At 42.2% G+C, this 12,606-nt stretch overlaps 2 protein-coding genes across 2 annotated transcripts in view; both read right to left on the reverse strand.

Moving 5' to 3' along the window:
- Positions 1 to 5,118: 5,118 nt before the first annotated feature.
- Positions 5,119 to 9,815, reverse strand: LOC108018093 (uncharacterized). Its single transcript, XM_017085497.4, has 4 exons — positions 9,199 to 9,815; positions 7,341 to 8,579; positions 6,105 to 6,794; positions 5,119 to 5,956 (listed from the first exon to the last, which is right to left on the reverse strand). Exons 1-3 carry the CDS (start codon positions 9,813 to 9,815, stop codon positions 6,305 to 6,307), a joined length of 2,346 nt encoding a protein of 781 aa, XP_016940986.3. The 3' UTR covers positions 5,119 to 5,956; positions 6,105 to 6,304.
- Positions 9,816 to 9,878: 63 nt separating this feature from the next.
- The window catches only part of LOC108018094 (uncharacterized), an 89,802-nt gene continuing 87,074 nt past the window's right edge, over positions 9,879 to 12,606 (reverse strand). Inside the window, exon 5 of the mRNA XM_017085499.4 lies at positions 9,879 to 10,347. Coding sequence (XP_016940988.1) covers positions 9,879 to 10,214 — 336 coding nt within the window. The 5' untranslated portion in view covers positions 10,215 to 10,347. The remainder of the gene's footprint in view (positions 10,348 to 12,606) is intronic.

Raw genomic sequence — 12,606 nt, forward strand, 5'->3', positions numbered from 1 at the left:
AATAATCATGACCGTATTAATTTCCATTAGGTAGATTACATTTTTAATATTTAAGAAAAATTAGATTTAAACAAAAACATTGTACAATATGAGATTGCCCTTCATACTACAAAATAAAGTTAATCATAATAAAGTTAAGCCAGTATATTATACTAAAATTCAAACGTATTTAGATTCAACAATATTTTGGACAAGTCGAGGTCAAGTTTATTAATTTAACTCCTAATTAATTTAATCCAAATTTAGTAAAATGTAATAGAAACGAATCTTGTTAAAAAACATTCTATCTGCTTGCATAACGAGAGTTCACTGTACGCACCACGCGACGGATAATTGCGCTTACCCAACGAAAAGGTAAAAAAATAAGAAAAGTAAGGAAAAACCAGGCTGGCAGGGAAACTTCTTTCAGTCGTCAATGTTGTCGTTCCATTCCATCGTGGAATTTCACAGCGGAGCATGGAAATTTGTTCGATGGCTTGTCTCTCAACGTCCCTCCACCTCGGTCCACCATTTTTGTGTTTGTTTGATTTGTATTTGATTTGATTTCCAGGCAGAGCAGTTCTATTACACAGAAAGAAAACTAGCTGATGACAGGAAAATTTTATTGAAATTAATTCTTTGAACTCCCCAATCTTAAAATGAAGTTGTCTTAATATTTTACTGTTACTGGAAAAGCTTAGGAGAAAATATTATTTACATACGTTGCATAAATATTTAAAAAAATACTTTTTTTAAGTTTCAAGTTTTCAATATTAGTCTCTAAGAGGAAGATAAGTTCTATAACACAGAAAGAAAACAAGCTGTCGTCAGGAAAATTAAACATAAATTTATAAGCATAATTCTTAGCTCTCAAGATAAATTTGTCTTTATACTTCTTTCTTAGAAAGTAAGTCCCTAAGATTCTAAAAACCAGAATACTTTCAGACCAATAAGTCTGATGCTAGGACATACCACTGGCTCCTTAATATAGGCCGTGATTTTTATCAGTGCATACCTTTCTCACCTCCGCACACCTCACTCTCTCCTGCCGCTCACCTAGAGGACCTATTCAAATGGTCTCCAGAGTTCCTTGACCTTTCTTCGTGTGACGCAGTCGCCGTTCGCAATTGTAACTGCACATGCGCGCGCCTTGTTCTTCCGCCGCCTCCGCGCCCCGCCCCTTCCCTTTTCCACCGCCCCCAATTGGCCGTTTGGCAATTTTGCAGCTTTGGCGCGACTCCTTCTGGCCCCAGTTGCTGTTGTTGTTCTTGCGGGAAATGCGATTGACGGTAATTGGTTGACGTTTGTCTTATTTAAATTTGTTTTCTTTGGGATTTTTCAACGTCGCTGCCTCTGCTTCAGCCGCTGCCTCTGCCGCTGCTGCTGATTTTGATTCTTCTGCTGCGGCTGCTGATTCTTCTGCAGCTACTCCCGCCTGATTCTTGCACGCTCCCATGATCCGATACCCCTTAAAAGGTGGAAAAGGATCTTAGACCACTAATGATTCAGTCATGAATTCCATACAAGCAACTCAATAAGAAGCTTACCTAAGTGTGCAGGTTATTATATCTAATTTTAAAGATCTTTAAGATCTTATCTTCCTTTTTAAAGATCTAATCTTATAAAATATACATTTCTAAAAAATATATATATATCTTACAAAATTGGTTGTCTTTACTAAATTAATTAGTTATTGATCCTATCCTTTTTTAGTTATGTGTTAGGACTCGATTTACCCATAACTACTATGTACAAAAATGTAAAATGTTTAAAAAACATGACTCTGGTCTTAAAATAAGCGTGGCCCTGGTGTGTATTTAATAAAAATACATTCTAAAATCAAAAAAAAAGATCAAATTATACCATTTTTGAACATTTCTTCTAAAGGATTCGAGACTTATAAGTTCTTTTAAACCTTTGAAAATTAACTAGTTCTTAGAATAAAAATAACATTTTCTGAAAAACATTTAGTACTTTAAGGGGAAACCCCATAAGAACAATGCTCAAAATTGAAAGATTCTGTTAAAATTGCCTTTAACAGGTCACTTCAAAGTTGGATCCAACATCGAACTTCCAGCTCCATTTCTCGTTTTCTTTATGGACTTTTCTCAAGCTGTTGCATCCACGAGCCCCCTCCTTCTTTTCCGTTCCCAACTTCCAGTTCGTTCTGTTGCGCGCAACGTGCAACTTTAATTGAAATGAAATGAGTTTCGTCGATTTGTGTTCTAGGAATTTGTTTTTTGATTGTTTTCTTGTAAATTTGAATGATTATCGAGCCAGTTGCAGCAGTTGTTGCAGTTGCAGTTGCAGCATTTGTTGCGGCAGTTGCGCAATTGCTGCAGAGGAGCTGAAAAAAAGAAAACAAAATAAACAAGCCGACGAGCGGAGCGTAATTGCAGATCACATGGATCAAAGACCCTAGGTCTTTATAAATCTACGAGTTTGCTATGTAAGTGCAAGGGAAGTTTGCATTTTTCAGCTCCTCCTCCTCTTCGCCTTTCTCCCACCTCTTTCTCCCCCTTTCCTGATCGATAGCCTGGTAATTGAGCTGCGAGAACTTTTAATTGTGTGTTTGTGTCGCGGAAGCGTTTTCGAACTGGGCCAGAATTTTCAAAGCAAAAGCCAATTTGTTACCGCTATATCGCCACGTATCGCTTCCATCGCGATAAAGCTGCCGTGCTAAACGCAGCCACTTCCTCAAGTAAATACTGCAACACGGACAGAAAATTCTACTGGCTATTAGGCCACACATCCACTGAATTTAATAGTAGACGCTTGTTTTAGAGCTGAGGACAGCGTTATAAAAAATAATTTTCTTGACTAAATTATGCTTAAATGCATGCAATATCCTCATGGCTGCTATTCAAACATGACCAATTATCCTTCAATAAATAGCAAATAAAATATATTTATGTATTGTAGTATTTTGAGTGTTTAAAAATTTCACTTTAATGTTTTTAGAGTATTTAGAGTTTGTTGCAATTATGCATGGGATTTCCAGTTTGACACATTACCCAAATCAAATTAGTCAGGTAACTCCCAAATGTTTCTTTTGACGTAATAACTGGGTCTTTCAGTATATTTTTGCAGTGCCTTAAGAACCGCGGGAAACCGATGGAACCGTCCGAGATTGAAACCGAAACTGATGCGTAGTTTAGGGCGATTTACACACAGTTTAAACAGACATCCCGATACAAATCGCCTTTTCTTCAGAGGGGGTGGAATATCAAGGGGCATAGTGGGGCAGAGAGGCATAGAGCAGCTGCAGGTCCAGTCTTCCTGGTGCCATAACTGTAGCAAATGGCGAGGCAACATGCAGGTCCCCCGGACTCAGCCTCAATCTCGGTTCTTGGTTCCCAACCCGCACCTTAACCTTAACCTTCTATACGCTAATGGGTTTCTTTTGTAACCTTAAATTTATTACTTAAATTGATGTTATAAAATATAAAAAATAAAAATTGTAGCTAGGGACTTAACTTTATTCATTAATTAAAATAGTCCCATTTATACAGATTTAAGTATCAGTTATATTGGTATATACCAAACTTTAATAATTTTGTGTTAGAAAATCCATTTAACTGAATTATAAAAATAATAAATATAACTATAAATATAACTATTACCTTGCAGAATGTTACATATGGCATATATTAAAAACATAGTTTAAATAATAAATCTTAAGCGATCATAGGGTTAATTCGAGCCTGAACTTGAGCCTAAGCCGCACTCTCAGCTCCAAAGATCTTCGGCGTGGGCGTCTGTGGTGGTTATAAATTGCACATTTGATGAGCAGAGAAACGTTTATGGTTCCCCCTGATCTGCAGACTCTTCCCGAACCCCCATTCTTCAGGGTCCCCGAAGTCTCCTCTGCCTTTTAGCGCTTGCATGCGGCTGATTAATTGTGCCAACGTCATAAACGTGATGATATCGCAGTGCAAGCGCATTTTTCATGTTATTCAATTCGTTGCCCCCAGCTCCAGCTCAAAAGCTCCAGTTCCTAGCCCAGCTGCAGCTCCAATTTTACGCAGGAAGAAAATGTTTACCATATTATTTTAATATTAATATGAACACCCCTAATAAAAATAAATATGAATGTTGGTAAGCTCAGTTAGCCAAATATCGGTCATAATATTTATGTCAATAATAACAATTTGACATTTCTCATGAGGAAAACGTAATTATAAAGTAAAATCGAATTAACTATAAAAACTATCTAACGTTTAGTAATATTGATCATTTTTCACCGTGCACTTACAATGTATTTGCATACCGCTTTTAAGCGGCATTACGAAAGATTCAAGCAGCGAACTCGCGTGGCAGCCTTTCGATATTACAACTAATTACCAGCATTAACGCAATTTCGTCTTCATAAAGACTCGGTTCCGCATTGCTCCCTCACCCATCCCGCAAAGCCCCCCCCCCAAATGGAGATTTAATACGATTCCTTGCCCAAAAGCGGACAGGTGTCTATGAGCAGGTGTTTCGGCTCATTGTCTGCGGCCAGGAAGCATTTGGCATGTGTTCATTTATTTAAACTGATTTTTTTCGCTATGCGTTTTCCTTTTGTTTTTTTTAGAAAAACTGCGCAATTTTCATCGATTTTGGTCTGAGCCGGTTTGTTGTTTTTGCTGGTATTGGCACCTTTTACGGCCTAGTAAAGCTGAGTATTTAGACATGTGAGATCACATCAAATATTATAGGGGTTCCGTGGCAGGAATCTATAATTTTAATAGAGTGGCTTGTGCTAAATAAAATATTTCAAATTCTAGTCACATTATTTTGATCAGAATCTAACACGTGGGATGTTGTGTTATTTTAAATGAATATTAATATATAATGACTCAGCAGAGCTAAATAATTTTGTAATATATATTCCAAAACCAAAATCATGTTCCTCAAGTACTGAAAATGGGTAATTCGTCATACCTGTGTAGATCGCTTAAAAATGTTTGCTCACAATATATAAATGATAGAAATTCCATCTCCCCCGTTTGGTGCCCACTAATTTTTCACCTGCTTACCGACAATCGTTTATGGCCAGATCAGGTTATTATAGAGCCAATTTCCAGGCCGTTAAGCTTTCATTGGATAGTTTAGCCGCCCACAATCAGGAATCAAGACAACTTTCAACGATCGAGATTGTTTTGCATATACATTTATTTTTCTGAGACATTTATTTAGACACAAATACAAGTTATATATTAGTTTTACATATGTAAGTATATATATACTCCCTATTTATAGGCCATATAAGCTGGAAAATACAACTAAAATGTACAGACTAAACGACTAAGACAATGCGATTGCGAGCAGATCGTGGGGAAATTAATATTCCGGGGTTTTCGGGGGGTTCGGGGGAAGTATCTGGCTCTGAGCAAACTAATTACTAATCAAGAGTTGTTCGATTATGGTTTAATTGCATCAATCAACAGTTTGCACAACATTTAAATTATGAGGAGGAAATTCATTGCATTAATTTATAAATTCATTTTAGCTACTTTAAGTGTTGCATAACATTCTCTAAATGATTGATATATGGTTGTTTGATAATATTGACTTACTATTAGTTACATTTGCCTTTTGCTATCCGGTTTAAATACAGTACTCTTTAAATATATAAGTATCTCGTTTATAGAAAACTAGTTTTGTGGATTTTGAAGTTCGTTTGTGAATTTTTCTGAATAGCGTAAATGGCTTTTCGTCCAATTTGAAAATGGTTCGCAATAATTATTAAATTAAACATAAAATTAAAATCACAATTTTATAGACTTGATGTGTGTGTGTGTTGTGTATGTGGGGGGTTGTGGGGTGTGTTGTGTGTGTGCTGGCAGCCTTTCTTTTCGGGGGTCCATCCGGTCGAAATATTCTCGTCAAATACTCCATTGGAATCTGGTTTTAAAGCATAATTCTGGGCGTAGCAGGGAAAGGCACAATTCAATATTAATTAAAATTGCTGCTGCAGGCTAAATGGTGAAAGCTGTAAAATGGATTGGAGTGGGAAGAACCATTAGTTGGCCGATTGAAATGTTTGTTTAGTTTGTTTAGTTTGTTTGGCTGGGTGCACGAATTTAATAAGCAGAAAAACAATCAAAACGCAGCACGATTTGCATGGCTATTCAACTCACCTGCAGGAACACACACAGCGTGCCAAAAGTTGTAGTTGCTCTTCTTTTATTGTGTTTTATTTCTCTGTATTTCTTCTGTATTGTGGGGGTCGATGGCAGCTAGAAACGAGTTGGCAACGAATCATCCTCATCATCTTCATCATCATCATCGTGCTGCTACTTCCTCGTCGTCATCCTGGAGATGCATCCAAGCAATCATCCTACAGATACAGCGTCGCCTGCTGCCGCTGATCGAAGTGATGGATGTAGAGCTTTTTCTTCGACTTCTCCTTCGAGGGTCGCAGGTCCCAGACCAGGTTGGAGAGACTTCTGGGCCGAGACAGGCGGCGCGTCTTCTTCTCGGGCAGCTTGTTCGAGTCCCCCGAAGTCCGGCCTCCGCTGCGGGACGAGTCCAGGGTTCCCTCCCTCGGATTGTGGTGGTTGTTGCTGCTGGAGCTCCGGCTGTGGGGCAGCGGCAGCGGCAGGGGATGCGGACTGGACAGGTAGCCGTGGACGTTCAGGATGCTGCCGCACTTGAGCACCACATCCGGCGGAGTGCCCGGCGTGGCCGGGGTTCCCGACGCAGTTGCTCCCGGTCCCGATCCACCGCCAGCTGCGGATGACTTGCCGTGGGCTGAGATCGTCGGCGGCGTCACGGAGGAGCAATTGTTGTTGTCCGGCGTCAGCTGCAGGCTGCTGAGACTCTTGTACCTGAAAGTTAATAAACAATCGGAGTTGTATTTAGAATACCTATGTAGGGCATTCGGCTTTTAGTTGTGCTTATTCACCCATTAAAGCTTTTAACCAAGCTATACATTATGCTCCCTATTCCTCTTTTTCCTAAGGGAATTTGATCCTTATTCCTAAGAATTTTTCAAGGAGTAAGAAGTTTTTAGAATTAGTAAAGGTTAGCCTTAAAACATGTCTTTATAGGTCTGCATTTAAATATTATTATTGCATTTGTGATATACAAATATTTTAACGTAATTTAGACATTAATGATTTGAAAGCCCATATTATGGTTTACCTTTAACGGTTATATTTTAATTTTAATTTTATTTTTTAATACTTATATTGCAATTTTGTTAGCAAAATACTAGAACGATATTATATTAGATTAAAAAACTCTTTTACTGCAGTTCTGAAATGTTTAATATGTTCCCTTAATATTCAACCCCTGTTTAAAGCTCACTTAATTTGCAAGGACCCAACATATTTTGGGTCACACCAAATAACTGGTGACCCCGATCTCCTTACCTGATGTGAAACAGCGGCGACTGCGGCTCCAGGGCCTCCTTGCTCGGCAGATGGTTGTTGGGCGTCAGCACCTTGCCGTGATGAGGATGCGGATGCACACTGGCATGCGGATGCGGATGGGGATGCGGATGTGATCCGTGGGAACCGTGATGGGCAGCGGCCACCGCAGCAGCCGCCGCATTGGCCACCGCATTGGCCGTGTTCCCATTGGGAGTCGGCGGCTGCTGCGACTGTGACTGCGACTGCGTGTGACTGTGACTGTGGGCGTGACTGTGACTATGGCTGTGACTGTGACTGGTGCTGTGGGTGGTGCCCGTGGAGTTGCCATTGCTGCTGCTCCCAGCACTGTGGGCATTCTTGATGTAAAGCTTTGGTAGAGTGGGACGCTGGCGCTTCTCCGCCGGCTTCTTGCCCGGAATCGTTTCGATGGGCGGCGGCACCGGCTTGATGTCCTCCTGAATATGGCCGTGATGGTAGTGATTAACCAGGTGATGGTGGTGGTGGTGGTGCTGCTGCTGGTGGCCGGGATGGTGGCCACCACCGCTACTGCTGTGCTTGTTGGACTCCAGGCTGCTGTAGTTGTTGTTGTTCCCGGAGGTGGAGGCCTGCTGGTGGGCCGGAGCCCTAATCAAGCTGCAGTAGTTGCCACTGCCGCTGTCCGTGTGGTGTGACCGCAGAGTGGGGGACTCGCAGATGGGCTCGAAGCGGGCCAGGCCCTTCGAAAGGGGCGTCAGGCCCCTCACATAGTCGTATATGTGATCGATCTCGTTGTACTCCTCGGCAATCTCGCTGCTGCTGAGGGCCTGCTGCTGCTTCGACCAAGAGTCGCAACTGGCACTCTTGCGCAACACATAGCCACTTTCCGCCAATCCGCTGGCCATTCCGGCAGCCGACGGCAGCATCACCACCGGCAACCTGCCCCCGTTGCGACTGTTGAACTTGGAGTCCTTCTTCTCCTTCTCGCTCAGCTTGAGATCGACGATCTGCAGGCGATCGCGTGCGTCGGCCAGCAGGCGCTGCGCCTTGTCCAGGAATCGGGAGTACTCGATGAAGTGCTCCAGCTGCTCCATGTTCTTGGCCCGCTGCAGCTTGATCTTGGCGTTCAGCGGCACCGGCACCAGGTCCGTGTCCTTCTGCAGGGGCAGTGCGAAGATCCTGTCGATCTCCACGCAGCCCAGGAGCCGCAGCTCGGGCACGAAGGGCTGCTTCAGGCCCTTGGGCGCGCTGCCGTGGACAAGTCTGTGGATTGAAAATACAAATTTGTGGTTAAGAATGATACCTAATATGTTGTAATCATAAGAATTCAAGGCCAGTACCTAAATCCATTCAGTTTATTGATATTGAGATAATTTTATTTAGTTGGTATGTGAGCTACCTAGTTTGACGTTAAGTCATTAGGCGTTATAGCCGAATGGGGTAACTATTTTCCTGTGCAGGTAAGGAAATATCGGAATATTAATATAAATATAAAAATATCTGATCTGAACATGCCATCTCTGTTATTAAAAGGACGAAATAGACGATTATATCTTAAAGCTGCCATACCGAACGACCGAAATATTATTGGGAAAATAAGAAGAACATCGGCACTATTATATTGCATTTAGCATCTAAGAGATATAATATTTTCTTAATACTAAACAATTAAAATGGGACTACTATATATTCGTAGTACTTAATTAAACTCCCTTTGATTTTCTAGCACCTTTACTACATTTCAAGTTAAAGCTCTTTTTTGACTCAAATAGAACGGGATGTATTAGTTATGGTGGTTTTATAATATATGATCTTTATCTTGTGTTAGGTGTAAAAATGATTATGTTAAACCTTAAAATATTTTATTTTATTAGAAACCCACCTCACGATGACTGGCATCCGCTTGAGCAGCAGATTCTTGACGGTGTGCACACCGCTGATGCTGTCCTCCCTGGCGATCGGCGAGAACTTGGCTTTGGTATCGAGTGGCAGATTGATGATCTCGTCCTTGATGTTCCTACACTGCAGGTACTTCCCGTTGTCGTTCATGGTGGTCAGCAGCTCTCCGGCGTGGATCGTCCGGTTCATCTGCTGGCATCGGAAGGTCTCCCGCACCAGGACGCGGGCGTTGCGCCGCCGCGAGAGCTCCAGCACGGAGTCGATGCAGCGCGTGGAGCGGCCGTCCTCGCTGAGGAGCTCAAAGTAGCCGCCGTAGGTCTCCGGGATGAGCACCTTGGCGCCCACGTTGGTGGGCTTGCGACCCTCCTTGATCTTGATGGGCTGGGCCAGGATCTGGTACTTCTTGCCGGCGCTCAGGAAGAGGGCGGTGCTCTGCAGGGAGGGGGCTGACAGGGTGGGCACCCCCAGGGCCTGGTGCTGGCCCTTGAGGATCTTGGCCACCGCCGGCAGCGGCTGCTTGGAGAAGTCGCGCAGATAGACGGGCGTGGCATCGCCGAATCGGGAGGCGGCCAATATGATCTGGCCATCGGTGGCGGCCATGTCGCGGTTGAAGAACGATAGCAGCTTGCTGCGCGCCAGTTGCACATTAAATGAGAGTAAGTTTCATTGGACTGGTTGCGGCTCCAGATGCTCCCCGCCTACGGCTCCCTGCTCGCTGTCCGAGTTCTCCGGCAGCTGCTCCTGATCCTGATCCTGCTGCTGATCCTCCTCCGTCTCCTCCTCCTGGTTGGCGTTAATCTGATCCTCGAGAGCTCGTCGCTTGGCCAGCTCTCGGTGGCGCAACCTCAGCAGCTGGGCGCCGCGACTGCAGCAGGCGTGCTTGATGTCCTCCTCGTGGGCGGAGGCTAGTCCTGTCTGGTCAGGATAGAGATCCTGGTTCGGGCCCTGGTACGTCAGCAGTCGCGTGGATGTCTGCAGAGCGTAGTTGAGATACTGCATTCGGTTCGATTTCCTCCTCCTCCGCTGGCCACAGTGTGCGAATAGTCCTTTTCAAGTTGGCTTTTCTCCTTTCGAATCTCTTTGACGCCTTCGCGCTGCCAGCTGGTAAGCTGCTTTACCGTAGTCCTTTGTCCTGCGGAAAATCAGAGAAAATGAGGGGACATTAATCGGTGTTATGCGACACTCACATCGGTAAGGATAAGGAGTAATGCATGTAAAAAAGCAGCTCGCAAAATATGCAAAAATGCACAATTCCCCCAACAGAAATTAAAACGAGCATAATTCAAAGGGAGAATATGCGATTTGATACCCTGCAAGGGTAAAGCAAAAAATATTAATATGATTTTGAAGAAATCGACTTTTACCGACCATGGAAGACTTACTAAAATAAACAAAATTCATTTTATGTGAGTAATTGGCACCCAGTGGTTCATCGGTGTGCGTACCGCTCTTGTACACTGTACACGTTGCAGTAGAAATCGAGCTTAATTAAAGGTTACCGACCGCTGCTTTAGAGTTATAGACTCCAATAGATAGTTTCTAAATCAAAATTGTGATTTCTAAAGACATTGCAGCTATCGCTTTAGAGCTTCTTTCCATTAGTATAATAAGAAAATAAACATAGAAAATATAGTGAGCTGTCACAAAGATGGAAAATAAATGCCCACACACCTTTGCTACCCAGTGGACATTAGGTAAATGAAATGTTGGCAACAAATTTCCCCCTTTCGGTTCGAAGTTGAAATATTCCTGCGTCCGCAGATCAGCTCTTCAAGTTCTCACACAGGGATATGTACATATATATAGGGAAACCGATACAGCGACATGGTGTTATTTATGAGGGCCATAAAGTAAGGAAGAAGACTTTAACTGAAGAAATGGCAAAGTGCACAAAATGAAAATGCAAGCTCCGAGGGAACGTGCATATATATCCTATAGAATAGACAAGACGACTGTGCGACAATGCCAAACATGCCATTAACAAAAGAGTGGCTGAGGAGGAGGAGGACTCGGCGGAGGAGGACATGGCCATGGGCCAACAGCCTGCGGACCAACAAATGGCAAGACATTAAAAGTACTTAAAGGATATTTGCATATTTTATGGCCAAACATAAATGCGGCTGATTACGAGACGTCGTGAAGCAGGAGGTTGTATTGACCGGATAGCTGGCAGTGCTGCCCATGCTGCCAAACTATGCATTACAGAAACTAGCTAAATTTAGCTTTCCAAATCTTCAGCTAAATAAATAAATTATGTCCGAGTCTTGTACCGGTTAAATGCTTTATAATCCAATTGCTCTCATATTTTACGGGACTCAACTAAATTCCATATCTGAATTTTGGTTAATAAGAAGAAGGCTTCGCACACTTTCTTAAGCTGACTTGGCATCACTGTTTGTCTGTAATATTGAATCATTTGCATGAGCCTTGGAAAATAGGGATAGATTTCGAGTGTGTGCAACTCACTCCGCTAAATTAGTTGGCAATTAGCAAAGTGACCACACCTGCTGTGGTTCCGAAGCCGATTCTCCCTGCCAATCGACCATGTTCTCCTACGCCCGGAAGAGCATCCATCTCTAATTGCTTTTCTATTGCGTTTGGAGCGTGGCTAGAAGTCAGTAGCCATGGAAACCCAGGCAGCAACAGCAGTTTAGGCCGTAAAGAGCCCGCCATAAAGCATTTAACGAGCCCTGGGGGAGTTCCGCTAGCCCTCCTGCCCAAACTAAATGCATCTGCGATCATTATTGGGTCATAACACAATAACCCCCAACTTTGGTTGGTCCGCAAAGGTTATTAAATCTTTTTAACCACCAGGCTGAGGCATGTTGGCGTTTAATTGATTTTTTAGCGCTAAAAAAAACGGAACGACTTTTCCGAGATTATTGAACAAAAGGCCTCGTACACCCTTTGCAATACACAGGAAAATTTGGGGCAACCTTATATATTTTCGTTCTTGACGATATTCCAATAAATTAATTTTAGCAGAATTTTAAATGATTTGTATATACCTATTATTTAAATATATATTATTATATATATTATATTATATTAAATATATTATGACATTTTCGGTATTATCAACCAACAGCATCTGCTTTTAATATTTTCGAATACATATACTTTTTCGATTTTTGGAAATTTAAATATTTAAATGCCTTTTTTCAATAAAATTGTAATCTAATTATAATAATGATAATAAAAGTTGTATTAAAATTACATATTAATTTTAACAGTTCTTGAGATTTTTTAGCGTGTCTGTGTGTGGAAATGTCAGGCGTACACCTTTGGACTCGCTTTTGTTTAGGAGATTTGCTTTCCAATTAATTGCCAGACAAAGAGTGAGACTGCTACACGGCCGGCAATTAATTTTCACCATGGAAAGTACCTTTTC

This window comes from Drosophila suzukii, chromosome 2R (assembly GCF_043229965.1).
Source record: "Drosophila suzukii chromosome 2R, CBGP_Dsuzu_IsoJpt1.0, whole genome shotgun sequence".
Classification (NCBI taxonomy): Eukaryota; Metazoa; Arthropoda; class Insecta; order Diptera; family Drosophilidae; genus Drosophila; species Drosophila suzukii.

Bases quoted from the DNA above. Each gene is read 5' to 3' on its own strand.
- LOC108018093 (XM_017085497.4), bottom strand. From the start codon at position 9,815: ATGGCCGCCACCGATGGCCAGATCATATTGGCCGCCTCCCGATTCGGC. The intron at 8,580-9,198 runs GTGGGTTTCTAA...TTCAATCCACAG, and splicing joins CGGATGCCAGTCATCGTGAG to ACTTGTCCACGGCAGCGCGC. The intron at 6,795-7,340 runs GTAAGGAGATCG...ATTAACTTTCAG, and splicing joins TCGCCGCTGTTTCACATCAG to GTACAAGAGTCTCAGCAGCC.